This window comes from Liolophura sinensis, chromosome 10 (assembly GCF_032854445.1).
Source record: "Liolophura sinensis isolate JHLJ2023 chromosome 10, CUHK_Ljap_v2, whole genome shotgun sequence".
Classification (NCBI taxonomy): Eukaryota; Metazoa; Mollusca; class Polyplacophora; order Chitonida; family Chitonidae; genus Liolophura; species Liolophura sinensis.
This window is the reverse complement of record NC_088304.1, coordinates 11,432,311-11,457,023: the sequence shown is the minus strand read 5'-3', so window position 1 is coordinate 11,457,023 and position 24,713 is coordinate 11,432,311. Positions and strand designations below refer to the sequence as shown.

The window sequence follows — 24,713 nt, the reverse complement described above, 5'->3', positions numbered from 1 at the left end:
AAAAGCGGTGAAAAAAGTTAAGTACAATATTAAATCCCAAGCACTCATCCATATTATTACGTACATATACAATTAATTAGCATATTAATTAATCTATAACAGTGGAACATTTTATATTTTCAACATGCAAAGAAAAGCGAGTGTATATCTCCATCTCCAATCCTTTTTATAAAATCATTGATTTACTTATATGATTGGTGTTTTACCCTGTACTGAAGAATATTTCACTTATATGACGGCGGCCAGCATTAAGGTGGGAGGAAACCGGGCAGAGCCCGGGGGAACCCCATGGCCATCCGCAAGTTGCTGGCATATAAAAACATTCAAAGAATTCGTTTAATGAAATGGTTACTGTCCCCAACCATTCACGTGTCACTTTTATACGTTATAAAAAAAAAAATCCAAAAATGTTTGCAACTTTTCACATAATATTCACATAGATCAATATGTATTTTCTTGACCGAGCTTACAGACAAAATTATTTTCATAATTAAAACTGCAAGGGAAACCCGAGCTGGGGCTGGGGGAAACCCGAGTTTAACATGGTTTTGAACCAATAACTGATGTCCTATTAAAATTGCATCACCATAAAGTTCAGAGTCCCATTTCCAGAAAAGTCCAGTAAATTGCTCAAGTCAGAATTTTTTTGCCTAAGTTCAATGTGAAGTGTTTCTCAATAAAACTTAAGTCAAAAGCTTCATATATTGCTTATTAAAGCAAAAGACCTTTGCTTAAAGAAAATAACGTTAGAACTTTCATAAACCGGGCCCAGAAAGATTGTGAAAGTTAGCTGTAAATGTGGTCTTCAATTCCTTTTTTCCGTTTTTCTTCAAAGAGAAAATGAGATTTGAAAATAATTTTTGCATGGTGGGTATTTGGGACCACCTCATTATTGTCTGCATAAAAATGTTATTAACGAGAATGCAGCACATCATATTCATAATAAATATATTTACACTAGAGTTTGGTCTTTTCAGCTAATAAATGTGTTGAAATGTATATTTTACATTCACATAAATTTATTAGACATGCATAAAATCTTTATTTAATAATTTATTATGCAAAGAGGATATATACCAACAGATGTATAAAGAAAACTTGTATTTAAGTTTTCATGCTCTTTCATCTGATTTTGGCATCGTTTTATTGTTTTCTTCTCCCTTACACTTCCTCGCTTGGCGTTCAGCATGAAGGGGATAGTGCAACGACTGGTTGACCCGTATCAGTATAATGGCTCAGGCAGGGCGCCTTACTTGCCTTTGGTATGTCATCTCAGTGAAGCAGCACTAGATAAAAGAGCGGTGGAAATCCGTCCTGCAACAAGGAGGTACATTACATACGCCCTGAGGATTCCTTCGTCGTCATTTGACTGAAAAATTGTTGAGTACGACGTTAAACTCCAAGCATTCACTCACTCACTATCCTTTACATGTAAGTGTCTTCATTTAAGAACACAAGTGTCTTTTGATCATAGCATTCCACCAGGGTGTTTCTAAACTTTAAAAAAGTAACGTTGAAATTGTATGTGCATCTGCAAGTGCACACGGCACATCATACATACAGTAACCCTCTTAATATACATGTTGGGTTTTTTTAAGCTCTGGAATTACACAGCCCCACCCTGGAGGTCTGTGGTATATCACCCAGGGAGACTCACCCCTGAATATGTCTATCTAGCAATGATAAGCCTGAGAGTCCTTGTATCTTTAAGTGTTTACACTGCAGTCCACGGGGGAGCGCCGAAGAATGGTGGGGAATGTGACTATGGCATGTCACAGCAGAGGTTCTGACTCTAATGGTTGCATCGGGGAGGTAGCTAAGCACAGTGGGGTGGGAGGGGGATGGGGGGGGGAGGACACTTACGTCGGTACACATGTACATGTATATGTTTAAAGGTATGGAATGCTGTCTTGCTTTTTTTTTCTCTTACTTCTTGGTTATTGCTAGTTCTGATCGAAGTACGCCTGCTTAGGAAGATTATAAAGATATGTTTCATATTTTACATTTTAGTGGGTGAGGCACTGTGGTTATGTGCCGCTTGCTTTTCAATCACTGTATTAACGTCACATTCTCAGGCAAGGAATTTTCTACATGTAGGTACCCGGGTTACTTTCATTGCTGATTGGGGGGCGCTGGGGACAGACAGAATAATTCTTGCACGTTTCCTACAGCGGTCTAGCATGAAGTTCTCTGCAGGTCACTTAATCTATGCATCAAAACAGACATTAGCATACCAGCCGTCCACCAATAAGGACATTCCAGGTCAATAATGTCAATATCAATATGACACATTTGACGTGAGAGACTATTACCTGGCGAAATAAGGTCGGGCACTCCAATTTCCTCAACCAATAAAACTGACGGGCCTCCGTTACACCAGCGATAAATTTTTGAATATGCGATGTTAAAAAACAATAAAGTTATCAAGATAACTTTTTAGCAAAGAAAACTTATTGCATTTAGAACTTATTTAATTATTTGATTGCTTTTATAATGTCAGACTCCAGAAACATTTCACTTATGGTTAATGACAAACTTTTCCGCATGAAAAGTACATTTGTATGCATTCCTCAATGAACTTTGAAAATGGCATCGTTCAGTGATTGTCAGCACTGATAGCTGGAAAGCTGGGGGAAGCCACAAATTCCATGTACATCATCAGGATTGAACTCATATCTCTTATCAACAGACAAGCATGTTATCCACAGTCCCTATTCACTTAATTAATACAATAATCATTGTAACTCATAAAATTTCAGACATTTACAGTTATAAATGATTCGGCCGACAGCTAAAGATGAGTTTGAAATTTCAACTTGTGTTATAGAGAATTGCAAGCTTCATGTAGCTGCAACATGCAGTTTAAGAAATTAAAATAATCATTTGTGAAATAAAATCAAGAAGAAGAAAAAAAGAACAAAAAAAAATTTATAGCAAAAAAAAATTTATATTAAAAAATTATAACAAAAACAATTTATAACAAAAAAAATTTACAATAAATAACATTATAACAAAAAAAAATTATAACAAAAAAAAATAAAAGAAATAGATGTTTGGACTCCTTTCAGGAAAGGATGAGGACAGGGGGCATAAAATAACAACACTTGAAATATTATCCAGAGAGGTATGATTGAAAAGGACATATGATGCAATGCGTGATGAAAAAGAAAAATTTACTTACTGACTACTTAATTAGGAACAGGAAACTGTAGACGGGACAAGATAAAGTTTTGGTGGCACTGGAGGAAGGGGGAGGAAGGAAAGACTTCAGGAGAGAGAGTGGGGGGGTGGGGAGGCTAATATTAGCCTGGGGATATACCAGGTGCTGAGTGTAATCCCTCATGAGATAGGTACCAATGGCTGAGTACTCTGGGCTGTTATAACACACAGCTGTGGGATATACCGCTACACACATTCACTGGCTCTTACTATGTGTGGCTCAATACTCTATGGTGGAGAGGGTAAACAGAGTCAACATGGCAGAACGGCCAACACATGGACCTAACTACAGAATTATAATCCAGTCCTGTAAACTAGTAAGTTTATTCTGCCAATCTTTTCTTTTTTTTTTTTTTTATCTCAGAGAGCTAAGATAAATATGGAATTGATAAAGAGATTTGTTAATATGTTATTAACGAATGATAATTTAACACCTATACCTCTTGACATGCCTCAAATATGCTAATGGCAACTAAATGTCTGCCATGCAGTCTTTTCATTTATTATTTGAACATTAATTTGGTAATTTGCATAGTAAGCATTCGGTAAAACTGATGGAAACTATTGGAAGTGCTGCGTCACTCTAATGAGGACAACAGCATTGTGACTGTTTTGTCCAGCTTTAATTAGGCTGACCATGCAGTACTGGAGTGCTTGAGCATTTTCACATGTGTGTCATATTTATTCAAACATATTCTGACAGCATTAATGTTAAAATTATACCTATTCTACTATAACTATTCATGAAGGCCTGAAATTGACAGCTAATGTGGTGCTGTCTTCATCATCAAATTAAAACAGTGCTTAAATCACTGAACACAATAGGTACATGAACATATGTATCTGAACAAGCTGTATTTTTTTAAAATCCAATATTAACATGCAAAACTGCTTGATATTTAAAGTGTGATTACTAACAATGAAGTCTGCAACTTGTCTGCAATTCCAATATACCTGTGCCTGAAGACCTGGGATCAAACCCGGGTTGAGTCAGATCACACTCTGACCCATGATTTAAAAATGGTTGACTTGGAACTTAGCATAGAGAGGTTAAATAGGACTGGTGAGCCCAGTGTGAGTATCATTTGATTGGTTGAGGTTTCATGTCTGGTGTCTTCGGCATGATGCTTAAGTGGCGGTTCCACAAGAATACACGATATATGTACACACACCTTGTGACTCGTCTCTGTCAACTGATTGAAAAATTGTTAAGCACGAAGTTAAACCCCAAGCACATATACATACATACAAACTAAGGACGTGTGATAAGGGTGTTGTCCATGCTATAATCATTAAAATCTAATGTCCTATAAAGCCACTGATCATCTATTATTTGAAAATCTCAATGATCAGAGATTAGTGCTTTGCAAAGCCAAATATGGGACTAGATAAATTAATACTCCACAAAGCAATTCTGACCTATACATTATAAATCCCAGCCGTACGTGGTAAGGTCTGTGAGCAACCTGCGGATGGTCGTGTGTTTCCCCCAGGCTCTGCCCGGTTTCCAACCACCATAATGCTATAAGTGAAATTTTTTTGAGTATGGTGTAAAACACCAATCAAATAAAGAAATAAAGAAATAAAGAATTGAATATACTGTAAATCAAACCTTTAAAACTTCACAACATTAACAATTACTGGTATGTAAGCCAGTTTAAGATCCTGTTTTAAATTGTACAGACTGCAGTAAACTTCATTAACACTTAATACATGCAAGACATATAATTCCAAAGTCTTGGGTCAAAAAATGGGCACCTCAAAATGAACCTGGCCCCTGGAGTTCATAATAGCGCATACCACTTTATGATAGTGTTTGTTTATATTGTCAACATTTCCTGAAAAATATATCTACATTATTAATTTGAGTAAATGTGATATGCAGTTTGCCATGTACACTTATACATGTAGCTGAATTTTTGGTTGTCACAGATGTTCAAAACAAACAAATTTATTTCACCAAAATTAAGTTCGGTATGTAAAAATGCACCTTCATTTGCATATAAAGGCCTGAAATTTAAATGACACTTCTGATGCAAACACTTAGACTTTTCTGATCAGAAATTCACAATTCACAATCAAACTTCACAAAAATACTTTATAAGGTGAACATATCAGTCAGAATGAAGCAAAATATATCACTAAAAGAATTCTAAACTAAAGGAGAAATACATCACATTGTTTTCATCTACCCTAATTCTTCACCATTTTCAACCATCTCTGCAGCAAATATTTTGGAACAATCTGAGAAAACTATGGGGTGTATGGAAATAGTTTGTACTTTTTTTTACGAAGATTGAATCTTTAATGACACACAGAAATCATTTTAGCATCATTTCTATAAAAACTGCATGTATGAATTCCACTGAAAAAAAGGTTGAAGGTTTACAGTAGGTACATTTATTGCAACAAAAAAGGTTGACCAACCCCTAGAAATGGCAATTAGGAGAAACATGCTCAGAAAAACTAAAACATACTAGTTAAACAATAAAAATCAAAAACTGTTTTCTTCATAACACTGGCTACATCTACAGGGGTATAGACTTATAAAACAATGAGTAAAGCTGTTAAATAAATAAGTAAACTACATGTTATAAGCATAACACACTTACTTCTGTTTTTTTGTTTTCTTATTCAATTTGATTATGGATTTATTCATTTATTCGTATTTATAAATTTGTTGCATCAAACAGTACATGAATATCTTTGCGCAAGTGGATTCAAAATAATTCAAGAAGTATTTCTCCTGAAGTTTGGTAAGAATGCACTTTCAAAAGTACATGTACAGGGCTTAAATGCCAACTTCTGATGCCAACACATAAGTTTTCACATATAAAATTAATCAAATTGCACAAAAAAAACTAAGTGACCAAAATATTTATTATCAGGGATATCCTGAGTCATGTAGTTGCAAATCTTGCAGAGAAAAAGAAAAAAAAAACATACATATCATTCAAAATTTTTCATCTCCACAATATATTAAACTAAACTTTTTTCTAGTTTTACTTGCCCAAAGGAGTATAGTGGCCTTTGATCTGGATAAGCGTTGAAAGAGCCTAACACTCAAGCCATGAGATACTTAACACACTTTCTGCTATGGAGCCTGTAATACATGTATTTGATGGGGGCAACTTGACTGGACAGGGCCCTCAATGACGGAGTGGTCTGGCCGGCCCCTGCCCAGACTACTTTAAAACCCTTGACCAATGAGGTTGCGTGCTTGAACTCAGCGGATCTCCCATGAATCCAGCGGCACTCTATGGCTTAACCCGATGTCTGCCCATAGCTGTATTATACCCTGTCAAATGCCCTGGGTTACACACCCTTTTCGAGGCTATATTATATACAGCTACTGTAAATCTTCCATCCTTTCAGCCTCTAAAAGCACTTCTTCCACTGAATTCATTTACATGCATACAATTACTATGAAAATGATGCCAAAAATGATTTGTTTGTGTCACTAACGATTCAAACTTCATAAAACTGTGCAGATTATTTCTGTATGCACACCGTTGTTCTCTCAGAATGTTTCAAAATATTGGTCCTCGTGATGGATGCAAAAGTTGAAGAACAAGGATGTATGGTTTTGAAATGTCCTACAGGTAAAATAATTTTCAATTTGCATAACATACACTTATGAAATAAACCAACTGGATGAGTGATTTGTATCAGGGGCAATTCAGCCTTAAATTAATTTTATCAGGTTACAACTCGCTTTATAGAGATACTGAACAATGGGATCACAATCCAAATTAAAATGAGCAAAAAATTTTTTGAAATTATACCTAGAAACTGAAACTGGTGCTGAACCTAACATATCTCCAGTAATGTCACATTTTAAATAGTCAAGCTGTTGTGAAGTTCATCCAATCTGCTCAACTAACTTTCGAACACATTTCTATAGTATCAATAAAACTCTCAAAATCAGGAAATCAGCTTTTATTATTCATAGGTGAATTTTTAGGTCATTCACTTTGATTACAGATTAGATTACAGATCAGTGCCCCCGAGGACTTTCTTAATTCACTGCACACGGCCTATTATACAATGTACAAATATTGATGCTACATAATACCATATTAATTAGTCATTAAAAGTGGCGGCCATGACACATGACTTTGAAGATGGTACAAGATGGCAGTTTCCCCCTAGCTGGTTTGTAAGCACGAATGCCTATATCATATGCCTTATTGGCCTGTTTTCTTCGGGGCACATATTGTCTCCGGCGATCGAGAAAGAACAACAGCCAACCAGAAAATCGCCTTAAGCCTCTGCTATAATCTGGGAACAAAAGAGCACAGTTGGTATTGATTGGTAGTCCGTGTACAGGGAAAGTCGCTGACTGAGTCTTTTAGATTCAGTATAAAGCCAGATGGTGCCGGTGCTAGCTCCGTCGGTGTTTGTAAAGGTGGGATGTCAGGGGAAGAGACTTGTTGTATCAGCGCCGCATGAATCTGAGTACATACTGTACCAGTGTCTCCAGGCTTACTGCTTTACACAGTCATGTCACAGAAGAGAATCGCTATTAACATTCCTTGGAGACGCCAATACGGCAGACGTCTTGTGTGCCTAACAAGCTTGGACTGTTCAATGAAGCCGGAAACTGTATAACAACGAATAAGGAAATGCAATTATAGCGTATCTCCAGTATCATTATGAAATCAGTAAGTGATGCAATGTCATATGGAAGTACATGCACACTGGTTGTGAAACTGACAGTTGGCCTACTCTTGGCTCATGCAATGCTGCATCATTATGTAAGTATATGGCATCAATGTAAACTGTTTATAGTATGTTTGTATAACAAAGTTAAAACTTATATCATGTTTAAAATGTTTTTGAAATACCTCAAAAACATGGTCTCTTTGTTCATCAAGAAAATGACTTCTTATTCTATCATTATTTCTTATTCATCCATGTATTACCCCTATGAGAAAAAAATGAGTAGAAGTAAAACAAGTAAATTTCTCGATCAACAAAGGTCCACTTTAAGATATTATTGATCCTCATCTTGAAGTTAATTCAACATGTATGTAACTCTGCCAAGAACAACAGCTTTAACACATGTTAACGGCCCCCTCCTCCAAAAAGCGTTAAAAAATTAAGACAGTTATTAGGCGACACACTTTCATTTTGTCATTTATGGGTGAGCTGACACTCATGAATTAATCCAATAAATGGAATAAAATTGAAATGGGAAATCCAGTTTTTTATTTTGTCCCATCTTTTTTATGATTTTCCAATTTCTCAAGGTCTTCTTCTTAGGGTAAAAAGGTCTTCAAGAGAACTCATTGCTGGGACAGTTTGTGTTGCCCGCAATTCGAGTGATTTTTCAGTGTTATTTTTATATCCTCTTCTGACATGGAGATAAAATACATTTCAACTGTAAACAAAAGTTTTACTTGCTGTGGCCTTACTTTTTACTTTCAATTGTTAAGAATCAACAATCCAAAACATGTATGCATTACTTCATGGTAGCTAGGATTAGCAAAGTGTGTTACCATAGCAAAAATAATTACCAGAGCTTTAAAGAAAATACTTAATTTTCTAAGTTTAAAATACCTAAATCCTCAGGATCACAATCTTCATAAAACAGGTGAAACCAGGCATATTTACAGGTAATAACTATATGAACTTTAGAACTATCTATAATGTCTTCCCAAAATTGAAACTTGTCACTTGTACTATTGTATGTAATTACTGTTCTAAACTACTGACCTATAGCAGCACTGCCTATAATTGCACGGTCACTCCATTTGAAATGTACAGGCAGCTTAATTATACTAAAACTGCTGACAACTGTTTATCTGAGTTTTTTTTAAGTAAAACCATTCACACAAAGTACTAATATATTTTGACATGAGACCCGTGGCGTTTTATACACATTCTCATTAAATGAACATGTGATGTATGCAATCCAGTGATCGATGTACAGCACTAATTCAGGTGACCTTTAAAATGAATTAAACCACGGATGCAGACTGCTAGTTGTAGCATCTAACAAAAGTGGAGAATTCAAAAGAGGATATGATTTTTTCAAAGCATTTCTAAGATGTTCAAATTATCATCTTCATAATAAATGTGAGTGAACTACACAGGTAAAATTCATTGACACGTCACACGTATCCTACACAGCTTCAAATCTTTAGGAATGTAATCAGCAAACCTGTCACACAGCTATAATTTATTAGAATTCGCCTATACATATGTAAAAATGAGTTGGTCATGCTGCTTAAATAACAAAAAAAAAAAACTAAAGTAAAAAACTAAATAATAACTAAAATAAAATAAATCATGTGGTCAATTTATAAACAGTACCCGTATTTATAGACTCGGCATTCAACATTTATAGTGTACATTTGTCATCTCTTATGCTTCTGACATAAGTCTAACGTATTTATAGACTCGGTATTCAACATTTATAGTGTACACCTGTCATCTCTCATGCTTCTGACATAAGTCTAACGTATTTATAGACTCGTTATTCAACATTTATAGTGTACATCTGTCATCTCTCATGCTTCTGACATAAGTCTAACGTATTTATAGACTCGGTATTCAACATTTATAGTGTACATTTGTCATCTCTTATGCTTCTGACATAAGTCTAACGTATTTATTGACTCGGTATTCAACATTTATAGTGTACACCTGTCATCTCTCATGCTTCTGACATAAGTCTAACGTATTTATTGACTCGGTATTCAACATTTATAGTGTACACCTGTCATCTCTTATGTTTCTGACATAAGTCTAACGTATTTATAGACTCGGCATTCAACATTTATAGTGTACATTTGTCATCTCTTATGCTTCTGACATAAGTCTAACGTATTTATAGACTCGGTATTCAACATTTATAGTGTACACCTGTCATCTCTCATGCTTCTGACATAAGTCTAACGTATTTATAGACTCGCTATTCAACATTTATAGTGTACATCTGTCATCTCTCATGCTTCTGACATAAGTCTAACATATTTATAGACTCGGTATTCAACATTTATAGTGTACATTTGTCATCTCTTATGCTTCTGACATAAGTCTAACGTATTTATTGACTCGGTATTCAACATTTATAGTGTACACCTGTCATCTCTCATGCTTCTGACATAAGTCTAACGTATTTATTGACTCGGTATTCAACATTTATAGTGTACACCTGTCATCTCTTATGTTTCTGACATAAGTCTAACATATTTATAGACTCGGCATTCAACATTTATAGTGTACATTTGTCATTTCTTATGCTTCTGACATAAGTCTAACGTATTTATTGACTCGGTATTCAACATTTATAGTGTACACCTGTCATCTCTTATGTTTCTGACATAAGTCTAACATATTTATAGACTCGGCATTCAACATTTATAGTGTACATTTGTCATCTCTTATGCTTCTGACATAAGTCTAACGTATTTATAGACTCAGTATTCAACATTTATAGTGTACACCTGTCGTCTCTCATGCTTCTGACATAAGTCTAATGTATTTTACTTAAAAATCCCGTTCCCACAATACATAAAATATCACCTTTTTTCCCAAAATTGTTTCCTGATATTACTGTCTGATGTTTTTTCGTCTCGTATAACAATGAAGTACATGTTAAATATACACAAAACAATTTTCTCATCGGGTTTTGTGCCCACAGACCCTTAGCTATACCAGGAATTCGCCGTTGGCGTAACTCTGGGCCTGGAGACCCTCGGGACCTGGCTGTTTGGGTTTCTCAATTCTTTATCTGGGTTGACAGCTCTGTGGTCAGTGAATTGATAATAGCAGCTGTGAAACAAGTGAGTTTTACATAACACATCAGAACACCTACAACATCAACAGTTACAGTGAAACAAGTGATATGTGGTGTGTTGTTTCCTCGTAAACAACAGTGAAACCTATAATCTGCACTGGGATGGAATCAAATACAGGTTAATAAAATAAACCAGTAATGTGCAGTGTGGAATCTTCACCTGACACAGCAACATGGAAACCAGTTAATATACACTACTGATTCTTTACCAACAATGAAATCAGTGATCTACAAGTCATATTGAATTTTTGTTTGCTTTGACAATAATCTACTGCATAAAACAACAAAACCAAAGACCTGTGTGCTTATTTCCTGATCGACAACAGTGAAACCAGTGATCTGCAGTATTGATTCAATCTGTACCAGTTACAACAGTGAAAAAAGTGATCTGCAGTACTGTTTCAATCTGTACCAATTACAACAGAGAAACGTGTGACCTGCAGTATTGATACAAGCTTCACCAACAACAGTGAAACCAGTGATCTGCAGTATTGATTCAATCTGTACCAATTACAACAGAGAAACGTGTGACCTGCAGTAATGATACAAGCTTTATCAACAACAGTGAAACCAGTGATCTGCAGTACTGATTTAATCTTTACCAACAACACAGAAACTAGTGACAATATCGATTCTTTACCAGCAGCAAACAAATGATCTTCGGGCTTCTTTACCAACAAAAGGGAAACCAATAACCCTTGGGACTGAGTCTTCACCAACTACGGGGAACCACTTATGCATACTATTGATTCTTTACAAAAAAAGGGAGACCTGTGATCTGCTCTCCTGGTTCTTTACCAACCACATGAAAATCAGTGATCTCCAGTTTTCATTCTTTACAAATAACAGGAAACCAGTGATGCACAGTACTGATTATTTACCAACAACAAGGAAACCAGTGACCTACAGTTGTTATTCTTTACACCATCAAAGAGACAGCTAGCTAACATTTTTCTTCAAAAAATATCATTTAAAGGCCTAAATGTACTTCGCAAAGTGCACTCTTATAGTCCAAACTATCGGTGAAATGCATTATGGACAAACAACGCCTCTTGCATGTTAAGCCCAAATGTGTTTGGTACAGATATATTGTAAAAGGCTAACTTATAATTGTAGATATTCTGTATGAGATATTACAGTTAGATTAAGTCAAAAGGCTTGCCAAATAACAGACCAATTCCACTGGTTTACTCCCAGCACTCTGCTTTTCTTCATAACAAAAACTGACTACACCACCACCATGTACACTGTATATATGTACATGACATTAAGTTAAATCAATAAATCGAGTACACCTACTGCAATGTCCATGACTGATGATGGAGAAGATGCCTTGGGCATTTCCTTCAACTAAAAACAGGTAATGTCACAACAAATGAATAAACAACTTACATGTTTTACGTTAACATACAATATAACCAATTAGTTTTGTTAATTAATAAAACATACCCATAACTGTTCAGGCTAAGCAGTATTATACAGCGTACATTGGTCGGTCATGTATATATCAATGCTAACATCTCTAAAGTTGGAACTTCTGACACTATCTGAACTATCGTTCATTGGCAATGTGGATCAAGCTTTAGGCCAATCAGAACGGATTTTAAAGGCTAATCGTTTCCTTCCAGGATCAAGGCTTTCTTAGGATCACCGTCCTGACCGATATTAATATTTTTAATGTCCTTTCTATTTTTCATGACCATGCGGGAGATTTCATGGCTTAAAAGTGCATAATTAACCTTCTTTGTATAAATATTAATTTGTACGACCTTAAGCTTTAATTGTGTATTGTCTGGAGAAGCCGTAAAAGATTGTTAGATTTATTGCTTTTTGACTCAGAAGACACGATGCCCAAATTTACTGGTACCAGAAGATATCTCGGCACTTGGCCAAAAATTATATTTGAAAATACAAAGAAAAAATGAACGCAGTTATTAACACTGTTGGGCAGTTAACACAGTATCAATATAAAGCTTACGTTCATTTTTTAATCATGTGGCCTTCTAGCGCTCCTATGCATTATGGGAGATTTTTTTGACAACAATTAAATCAGAAAACCAATGAAAACAGAAACAAATGAGAATATCAGCATCGTACACGCATGTAGATGTTTGTGAAGATAACATTAGATTGAGTCATGCGTAACTAACACAGCATGTCCCACACAGAAGCAGCTGTGTTGTCAAGAAATATATGTCAGTTTAGCTGTCAGGAAACAAGTCTGTTTCCATGGTAACCCCTTGAGTGAACCAATGAATAAAAACCAGGATTGTTACTACTTACAATGAAGAAGAAATAGACACATAACAAAAACTGTCACCCTTAGCAACTGATAGCTTTCTGCAAACGACAGGAAATTCCCCATATATGAGATATGTAATTTATGAAAAGGATCAATATGTGTTTAGTTACTAAATAATAAAGAACAAAGCTGGAAGGAAAATATAAGTACACTTTGCAATATAAAGTATATACTTTGCAATGGTCACAAATATTCCCTACCCCACTATCCCCCTGGTTGTTGTTGCACATATATATATATAGAGTTTTAAAAAGGTTCAATGAAAAAACATTACCATTTTGTAAATTATTTTTTGCTTTCAGAGGCTAGGTTAATTTTTATTCAGTTATCATGAAAAGCATGATATTTGGTTGACTTAGCTTAATTACAGTTAATCCTATGATCATGATTATCATGGTCAGCTGTGGAGGCAAGATTAAGGTAATACCCAGTGATAAGCCAAAGATAATCACAATCTCTCGGTGGGTGGTGGTGGTGGGGGGGGGGGAGGTGGAGAGCAGGGACACGGGGAATGGTCTGGGTCAGGGTGCTAAGGGAGGCTGGAGAGGATGTTTAATGTACCGTACTTGTAATTATCAAGTCCAGCTGGGAGCAGCTATCTAATCCTAATTATAACATTGTTCTTGCATGAGTGATAACTGTGTCTACCATATGCTATAAGTGAAATGCAGTCTTGTAAAAGTTTGACTTTTACTGCAGGGAATGGATACCATGTGATGTTGGATACCCTAACAATTCCTATTAGGGCTTCCTATTCCTAATGATACCCCATTCAACTTTTTTTGCATGAAAATTGTATTTCTTTATTCTTGTATGATTGATTGATTAATTTACCCTGTGTCGGTACTCAAGAATATTTCACTTCATATCAGCATTACTTCTGGAGGAAGAGGCCGAGCCCTGCACCGAGTCCACCACCATCAGCAGGTCCAGCATTAAAAATATGCAAAAAAAGCCTGCAAGTTATGAACACGCGTTCCATGTATATATACATTTGAGCCTTTTACTTTTGGTTTAACTTTCAGAAGTAAAAAGTGCAATTACTCGAATGCCTGCAATTCCTTTTTTAGGTGCTTCCTAATGTATATTTGTTCATTGATGTGATTTGTGTTTCACTATTTCACTTATATAATGGTGGCCTGCATTATGGTGGGAGGAAACTGAGCAGAGCCAAGAGGAAAACCACGACCATCCGCAGGATGCTGGAAGATCTTCCCACATACGGCCAGCAGAGGAAAGCCAGCATGAGATGGATTTGAACTCACAGTGAAAACATTAGTGAGAGGCTCCTATGTCATTGCGCTGCACTGGCGTGCTAACCCCACCAGCCACAGAGGCCCCCTAATGAAGTATAATATTAACAACCGCATGTACCCAATGATGCAAGTATGCACGCTACAAAATTACACAATAATTCTAAGCATGGCCAATCAATAAATTATTCTACTGACGAGTGTACCCTAATGAGTCTTCTGTATTAGAATTTTAGCCATTTGTCTATATACCCGTATACAATCTTATAATCTAGGTCTCTTCAGCTGTATGTGGGAAGGTCTGGCAGCAACCTGTGGATGGTTGTGTGCTTCCCTGGTTTCCTTCCACCATAATGCTGGCCCCCGTCGTATAAGTGAAGTATTTTTGAGTGTGGTGTGAAACACAAATCAAATATATACAGTAAATTAATAAAAATTTATTGTTGTACAACTGTGCACAATTTGTTGTAACTGTGCCACTTCAGTTAAGCAAAATATTGATCTAATTAATTTAAGTGTTAATTTTATAGTTATGTACACTACGTACAAAGATCCTCTGTTCCCAAGAATCTATATCCATACTTTTTTGAACAGAGTACAAATACTTGTAGTGCTGTTTTTGGATTTCCTGTCATAACCCCTTAAGCATGGTGCAAGAGACACATGTACACGTATCGTGTTTACAAGACAATGGTTGCATATACCCTAAATGCATGACCATAAATTTCGTTCATGACTAACTTGCCCATTTTTCCCTGACTCTGAGAGTTCTATTGATTTTAGAAAGGTGTTTTAAGGTTTGCTTGGAACTAGGGATATTCCAATGGAAAATTTTAAGTTTCAGCACCCAAAAAATATTTTGTGACACATTCCTTCTCCTCTAAAAATGCACTTTTGTGGGTGAGATTTTATGTAATTTAGTGTACGTCCAAGAAACCTGGAAAAATAGATCAAGGTCAATCAAAAACACTGGAGTTCTAAAATGTTACAGACAGCGTAGTTGCACATATGAGATTAATACAAACTGCTTTCAATTTCAAGAGATATTGTACGTGTTAATAAAAGCCTGCTACAAAAAAAACGTAACTTAAATGTGTCCAATGACCTTGACAACACTGACCAAGGTCACAGAAAAGGAATATGGTTCCTTCCAATGGATAAGTGTACCCATGGTATCAATTTGGCAAACCTGAAAACAAGTGCATGAGAGAGTGAGTGCATGCATGCATACAAAAAAATGAATGGATGGATGGATAACAACTGCTATAACACTACACCAATTTCGGCAGTGGGGTAAAAATGTTGAAGTCTCACTATTGTATATGAACGCTGTATAATGGCCACCTTTCTTTGTCCACAGAAAAATAATCCTTTCTCCAGGGTCTACTGTAAGCTTATGTTTTGTTGTATAGCTTTATTCAGTGCCAACAGGTATTTATTAAGCCAAACACACATGCCATTTTATAGAAGCAGACCATGCGGAACTCCTGAACTTCTCACACTAGACATGCCTGAACGAACAAACAGACAAGCAGTTTTACTGCTGAATTCTGATCATAAACCATTACAGCCCTGATCTTTGCCAGGATCAAACCTTTAGAAAATCTGAGGCTGTTCCTAAGCTCCGAAAGCTGTGTAAAACTGGAGGCAAATTACCGAGAATAATTAACATGTGAGTATGTATCCATTTATGTATTTCAAAATGGAGGTGACCCATATGATTAATTATCTTGGTGTAATTAACACACGCACTAAATTATTCCCCGCAACTAATGAATAATTTGACAGGGAAAATGTAGTAATATATAATGCAAATCTTATGTTATGTGTAATTTCCTTCCTCTGTGTCCAATTAAGACATTTAACTGTCAGGAAGCTGGTGGAACGGATTACATGTACTAACTTCATTTCTAAGTCACACTGAATAGTGGTTAATACGGTCAAGAGTTGTACAAACCTATAGAATTACAGCTTAAAGTAAAAAAAGAAGCAGGAAGAAGGTGGGGGAGAGCTTGTGGGAATTGCCAAAATACCAAACTGTATTCAAAATTTAAATCTAAAAGTCATCCAAAGAGTTTAATACAGCTGCTTTCAAAATTTCTTGACTGAATGTCCTGCAGGTCAGGTGTATGGCGTATGTTGTAGGAACTGTTTTGGTGATTGCATGGTACGGTGAAAAATTGCATGAACCCAGGTGAATGTGTATAGGAAACTATTCAGCCATGTGCTTAAGGTGCATTTGTTGCCTGGAATATCTGTTAATTGCCTGGTTTTTACCGTCGCATAATGCAGAATTAGTGATAAGAGTTCGAACTTGAAACTCTCCTACTGGTGAGTGCAGATGACCTCCTTGGCCATGAAAATTAATATTCCACAATTTTCAATGAGGCATCATGGTACCCGAATGGTCTGATATAATGTGATGAATGCACACTTTTAACCAAGTAAAAGAACAGACGTTTTGATTTCTTTATTTCTTTATTTATTTCTTTATTTATGATACAAATGAGATTTTCAATTTTAGAAAACACAAACTTCCTTCAACAAAGTATTGAAATGTGTAAAAACATGTGTCTACTCATTTGACAGCTCAGATGTATTATGTTCCAATAATTTGAAAGTAAGTTTGCACAAAACAACATTTCACTAAACTTCATCACAGTGGATATTCAATATTATCCATATGCAACATGTCGCTATAATTTTCTCCATTAAAAATATCCTGATAAATCTCTATTGCCATAATCAGATACAAACACTTGGCTATATTTCATCTCTGTCCATAAGCCATAATACTATACAAGGCCAATTATAATTAATTTCTTGTTTCTCATTACACTCACATCTATGTTTTATTTTTTCAGTTTCAGGGGAGAAAATTAAAATACTAAGAATTCAAAATTCTTCCTATTTTTTTTTTCGAATACGGCCACACCAACTCAAATTGTTGTTTTATGAGCAGAATATATATATATATAACTTTATTTTCTGAGGGTGACAAATGATGAACATTTACTGTTCTTCTCAAAAGCCTTCTGACAGGGTGACAAAACAAACACGACATTTACAAGTAAATATTAATAGTGGCCAGACAAATAGTTTGCACACATAACGGCATCAAAAGTAGCCATAGATTCAGTAATTATGCTATACAGGGGCCTCCCTGGCTCAGTTTGTTAGCACACTAGCGCAGCGTAATGACCCAGGAGTCTCGATCTCACCAATGCGGGCGCTGTAAGTTCAAGTTCAAGTCCAGCTTATGCTGGCTTCCTCTCCGACCGTACGTGGGAAGGTCTGCAGCAACTTGCCAACGGTCGTGGATTTCCCCCGGGCTGTACCCGGTTTTCCACCCACCATAATGCCGTCGTATAGGTGAAATATTCTTGAATACAGCGTACAATCAAATAAATAAATTACGCTAAACAAAGCAATACAAAATTAACACAATCAGCAAAGGTCAGATTAGAGTGAAGATATTAACTGTGTATATGTTGAAAATGGGTTTTTAAGCATTTACATTTTCTTTTTCAAGTCAAATGAAACTTTTTACATAAGGCTTTTGGAGATTTGGACTCTTTTAAGTCCCTTTCTAATGAGTTCCACAGTTTTGGACCACTGTATTAAAGGCTTTGTTTGACATACTTTGAGGAGGGGAATGGCATAAATAAATCTTTCTCCACTGTCAAAGGAAAGTGCAAATATAAAAACTTAAAAATTTTCTAGCTTTTTAGAAAATATGGATTGTCCCAGTTGAAGACATATTTACATGGTTAGAAAGTTTTGGAAAACAGGAAAATCAGGATGAGAAAAAAATGAACTGTTGGAAAAATAATCAGTTTTATTTTTATTCCATTTTGGGGGCTTTATATTGTTGACTCACACAAATAATTTGAAATAAAATCGACGTCGACTAATTATTCAACAATAATTATTGCACTTACATGTCGCATGTCTATATTTCCCGAAGCAAGATCATGAGAAACAAATAATTAACAAACAGTGCCCTGACAAGTAAGCAGATTTATACAACAAAAAACCCATTATAAAAACTCTCAACATAACAGTAAAATATGACCAGGGACTATTACAATATAGCTCCACGCACATTTGTACATCTGGAATCTCTCTTGTCATTACGCGCATTTGTCAGAAAGCGAACAAGAACCATCACCATTTAATTGAGTCTTCTAAGAAGGCAATGGCGGGAGCCAATCAGAATCTGTCATCAATCACACCGCGATGCCTTATCTCCAGTCTCATTAGGGTCACTAGTGTCGTGATACGCCACTATAGAGTCTCTGCGTCTCGATGATCGTCAGGTTCTAAGCCACAGGTTCTTCTGTTAATGCGGGGCTGTTTGGCATCGGCATAACAATATCAGAGCTATGATGTGAGGCTTGACATGTGCCACTAGACTCCCTGGCTGACGTTCATTTCGTTTTGTTGTTAGCTTTTTTTTTTTTTGTTTGGTCTTTTTTTCTTTTTAATTTTTATTTTTTACCCCCCTTACTGTCATTGTTAACATTGTATTACATCGTGGAGAGATACAGAGCGCATAGCAAACACCGTAGCCTTGACGGCGTCCATTATCAAGAATATGCCACCAAGGAATTCCCCCAATTCTCTCAAGGGCAACGAGCCACCTGGGAAATTCCAGCAGTCTTTGTAATATATATATGCACACATACCATGCATATAAGAAAAAGTCAGCAGATGCCAAAAAGAAAGCAAAAACATTTATAATTTGTGAGGTGTGTAGAAAAAAATCCACAAAACTCAGTAAAAAAAAAAAAAGTGTCCCAATCTATTACATTCCGGTAGTAATGGTGGAATGAGATTTAAATCTCCAGTAGATCTATAAAGGATACATTGATTTCACAGTAGTATTACTGCCTGTACATATACCATGTGATTCAAAAAACCAGTATATACATGCAATATTGCTTGCTACAAGTTGGAAAGAGTATTTTACCCTGCCACGGAAAGCACTAGTGCTTCACAACTCAATAAAACAAACATATATAATAAAGTTTAGAAAAACTTTTAGGCATAAGGCTTTTTGGGTGTTAAAGTCATATGTAGATGTTTTGTTAATAATTGATTACCCTACTACAGATGTGCCCGGTATAGATATGAAATGGTTGCTAAAACTGACCGTGAGATGCTATAATACTGCTGGCTGATCAAGGGAAGGTTTCGTTCAAAAGTGCAAGTTAAGCTGAAATCTTAAAACCACTCTTGGCCTAATACAAAACTAATAACAATTTAGTCCAGACTAAAGTTAATACCAGGCTTTACTGCTAATAATGGTTTGAATGACCAGGCCCTGCATGACGCCCAGATAAATCACCACGGCAACAAGAATGGCTGTGGAATGCTAGAAGCTCACTAAAGGTGCACTAGTGGTGAGCTAATGCATGGTCTGTTAGACATGAGTTAATGGCAATCCAATCAGATCCTCTTGGACACCTTAGTTTTTTTCCAGATTTATTTTCACTATTTTCAAAAAAACAAACATACATTTGATAAATGCTCTAAAATTTCGCCCATGACTATTCTGATTCTTCAACCTTTTCAACTGGCTCAAAAGCCAATATTTTGAAGCATTCTGAGGGAACTTTGGGAGGTGTAGGGAAATAATTTGCACACCTTCATGAAGCAATTTTGGGGTCATTTTCGTAACAACTGTATGCATAAATTCACCTGAAAAAAGTGCTATTAGTCGTTGAAAAGGTTGAAGATTTACAGTTCAGTTGCATATTTTGCATGACTCTGAGTTCTACTGATCATAGAAAGGAGTTTTGAGGTTTGTTTTGAAAGGTCGGATGATATCCTCAAAAATTCAAGTTACAGCGCACGTGGTAATATTTTATGACATTTATTTGCATCTGAAAGCGTTTAGAAGTTCTGAGGTGAAAACTTTGTCATTTAAACCAATTATCACACTAATCAATTTCCAAACAAAAGAGTTACCCTAATTCTTCTAATTTTGGGACAGATATTAGTGGTGTTGAAAGTAGAATATTACATTTCTTTACCAGCCTTTTGGAAAAGTAAAGATATGAGTATGTTGTTCATTAGATGGTCGGACCATGTGAGAAAAAAATATCAATATTCCTGCTAGAAATACATATATATTGGCTAAAATGAGCAGTCTACGTGTCCCAAAATTTTGAAGAAATGGGATTTAAGAAAAGGGCACTTGGTGTTTTTATATTAAACTGGATGGTTTTCAAGTTTCTGAATTCTGATCGAGAGACAAAGAAAGGTCCGATTAAAAACGCATCCTACTGTCATGGCATGCATGGTAGCTAAACCAACTGTCATGATGCCACACAAGTATTCTGGTACCATGACGACATATAAAATACTGCCGCAGGATTGTTTTGTTTTTTACTTATTTCATTTGACATCTTACTATCTTACTGTCAACTTCAACCTCAAAAAAATATATCCCCTAACTTTCATGTGGTACAATGCCCTACCACCATAGGCAGCTTGCACTTTTCTCTACAAGGTATCAAAAAATCAACATTGCATGACCACCATTTTTCTGAACAGTGGTTGCTGAAACTGAAGTCATAGAATTTTGTTAGCTTGGTAACCTATAGGAGCATGGGAAATAACACTGGCAAAAAAAGTTTTCAGTAATTATCCGAAACAGACAAAATTCTGATATATTTTAACTAGGTGCAAACTAACAGGGCAGAAATTTATTGTGCGTCAGCAAGCTAAAATGTCTGTATGGTAGTATTAACTAATCAGTGCTCCTTCACTCTTCAGTTTGGAGGCAAATCTTGGACCAAACTGACTCAATTGCACATGCTTCACCGATAAATCTATGAGAAAGTCTGGCATTTTTTCACCAGTCAACATTATGACAGTCATTGCAGTGGCGCCATATTAGTCTACTTTGTACAAGCTACTGTACAGCTATGGGAAGACACAAAAAGAGCGTACATACATGGCAGTGAGGTTCTTCTGTGTGTGTAAATCTAATTGCACTAGGGTTACAATATTCATAATATTATATCTGTAATCAATCCAATAATCTGTGGCCCCAAAATGAGCAGCCAAAATATATACATGTATATATTTTATGAAATGACAAGCCTACAAATGTGCAATTATGAAAATGCGCAATTCATGTTTATTTCTCAATATGCAGTTTAGGATGGGTACATGTAACATGTAAAAATACAAAAATTCCCAATCTTCTTTTTGAGAGGTAAAAATGAAGTAGACATATCCTGCAGTGATCACATCCGTAAGGATATGGCTATCAAAACAGCAAAATGTATGTAGGGATCAGATCGAGTTGGGTCATTTAAGGCCGGCCTCCTTTCCAAATCTCAAGGAAAATACCTCAGCTAAACCATTTCAGTCATTTGTTTAAAGACAACTTCCGAGTGATTAATACCTTTGTCTTTATATTTCAAAGGTATGTTTAGCTTAACAAGTAACTTAATGTTAACTAAAACAGATGTGCATGGTTGTTTGATGCTTCAATAATACCAAATGCATACCAGGAAATTGTTTTCTGCCCATAATATTGTTTCTTTCTTCAACTGGTGTTTTATGCAACGGATGAGAAAAAAAGTACTTCTTGCAATATATCACAGCTGATCGGGCGTGAAAGATTTTGTGCCCAGCCTGAAAGAAACGATGACGTTTTATCAAGTTATTTGACCAATCAATGAGTTAGCTATCACCCTCCAGAAGCAGGAAAAAGTTTTACATGCAAGAAAAATTAAAAAAAAAAAAATGCGAACCTCAACCCAGCATGAACTGGATTTGAATGCGCAACCACACTGGTCAATAGCTGAAGGTTTTCTTGGAGAAATCTGACATGAATCAGCAAAGCAACTAAGCACCTAGGTACCCAGAAAATTACCTTCCAACATACCTGTGCAGACAAATACGGTGTCTTTGTACCACTTACGGACCTATTAATTACATCTTGCAGGCATAATCACATGTAAACTTGTAAAAACCATTTTTTGACCTCAAACAGAAACGCTTAAAAAAAAAAACAACAGGTCATATCATGACAAAACATTTTTTCCACATGACTATATAATATAGCATATATCATTCGGCAGTTTTTTCTTTTGCTTTCAGGCTCCAGTATTAACTTTGGACAGACATTCTCTCTAGATCTGGGCACCAGGAGAAATATGATGTGAAGCCAGCAATCAATGCGACCACTGGTAACGGGCAGGCTCCGAATAATTTGTAAGTGAAAGTCAATTGACTCCAGGATTGACCAGCAAATAACCAGCAAGACTCGCGATGGGGACAGTTCCTGACGATGCTGTGGATGCAGGGTCTCTGAACGCTGAAACAGAACCCCCTCACTACGAGGCATATTATCTTTTCTTCATCGCAGGGGTGGGTCTTGTTCTCAACACCCTCATCATCACGTCTGTCATGTTCCGCGAACATCTCCGGCGAATGACTTGTGCTTTCCTCGTTCATGGCTGCCTGCTCAACATGGCCAAGAGTGTTTTTTGCGTTCTCTTTGGAAAGTACCTTCTGACTCAAGAGGCACCTAAGTATTGCTCAATCATCGGGGAAACCTTCATCATCATTGTGACAGCGTCCACATTCAATCTTGTAGCGATAGTTTGTTCGGAAGCGTACACTTTCCAGGAGTTAAACGTCGGAGGGAACCACCATGGATCCGTGTGCTGTGTCATTTTTGGAGTTTTAGTTGTCTACTTTGGAAGCGTTATTTTACATTTAGGACCCACCATCATCGGAGGATATCTGGACTTCCACAAAGACATCGGCTACTGTTCCTTTCAGCTTGGAGAGGTGAAAAGTTACGTGGCCAATGTTATATGGATTGTCATTGTGACCTTGGCACTTATTTCAATGACCTATTACTTGAGCGAGCTCTACAAAGAGATCCAGCTAAACTCCCCGAACAGAGTGTCAATGCTGGTCCGCACGTCTGTCTGCCTCTCAGAAAATCCGCTGGCTGCACAGCGCAGTGTGAAAACTTTGGTACAAGACTCAAGGTATCGTGTTAAAGTCCTCATTGGTGTCACCGTCTCCTTCATTCTCTGCTGGTACCCCTACTTCGCTCTCCTTGTGATAGACATGAATGCCAAAGTCTCTGCCACCATTTATCAAATGCTCTGTTTTCTCGCCTGGTCTCACGGCACCGTCGAAGCCTTCATTTACATATGTTTCGACCGACAGCTTCACCTTGTAACACAGCTGACATACTGGCGAAAGCGGCGATTCCCTTACCTGGATGGCATTGCCCCGCTCATTCATGGACGTGCTAACAATGTGCAGAGGAATCGCCAGATGGGCTTGGGCAGTTTTCAGGGATCTCTGGGAACTGCAGCCATTGAAGAGGAAGAAACTGTGATACCAAACGTGAGTTCTACGTGCAATGCTGTGGAGGGCAATGTCTTGCCGCATTCTGACACGCCGACATGCAACGAGTCATTCCTTCACAGTCAAGTGTAACCATGTTACAGTATGACTGTGTTACGGAGCAGTACAGCGTGCAAAGTACTGTGCAATTTGACTGTACAAAATGTACACCCTTTATACAGCATTGCACCAAGTACTGTGTATTGGAATTTCCCACATTAATTCTTGTTACGGAATTCAATACCGTGTTACAGCATTTCTTAGAGGACTGTGTTTTAATGGAGGTAGAAAACTGTGTGACAGAGGCAAAAGTACCGCACATGCTACAGAATATAGAGAACCTCCTTACAGAATTCTACAGAGCACTCATCACCGTTACTTATTACAGAATTCTGTGTCTCTGAATGCAGAGAACTTTGCGCAAAAATACAAAATACTGTGCTGCAGAAGGCAGAGTACTTTGTAACAAAACTGTACGTACAATTTACTTGCTCTAATAATACAGAATTCTACAGAGTACTGCATGTGCTTATTTCACTTTCACTTTACAGATCTATGGCTGTTTCAAATACATTTTTATATTTAATTCATCACTGCCTTTACAAAATCACTAACATACCTGTAAACTGGCATGTCACACCTAATTTACACATCTGCAGTGAAATTGATGACATTTACTTTGTAATTTTTGACAAAGACTTAAGGCCACACATGCATGAATGTATTAGTTTTCAATGTCTGT

General features: G+C 36.6%; 2 protein-coding genes across 2 annotated transcripts in view; one reads left to right on the top strand and one right to left on the bottom strand.

Moving 5' to 3' along the window:
* The window catches only part of LOC135476649 (protein MTO1 homolog, mitochondrial-like), a 62,111-nt gene that overhangs the window by 16,926 nt on the left and 20,472 nt on the right, over positions 1 to 24,713 (bottom strand). The window lies entirely within an intron of this gene.
* On the top strand, positions 3,460 to 24,064 carry LOC135476319 (octopamine receptor beta-2R-like). The gene is made up of 2 exons (XM_064756312.1): positions 3,460 to 3,536; positions 22,703 to 24,064. Exon 2 carries the CDS (start codon positions 22,874 to 22,876, stop codon positions 24,062 to 24,064), a length of 1,191 nt encoding a protein of 396 aa, XP_064612382.1. The 5' UTR covers positions 3,460 to 3,536; positions 22,703 to 22,873.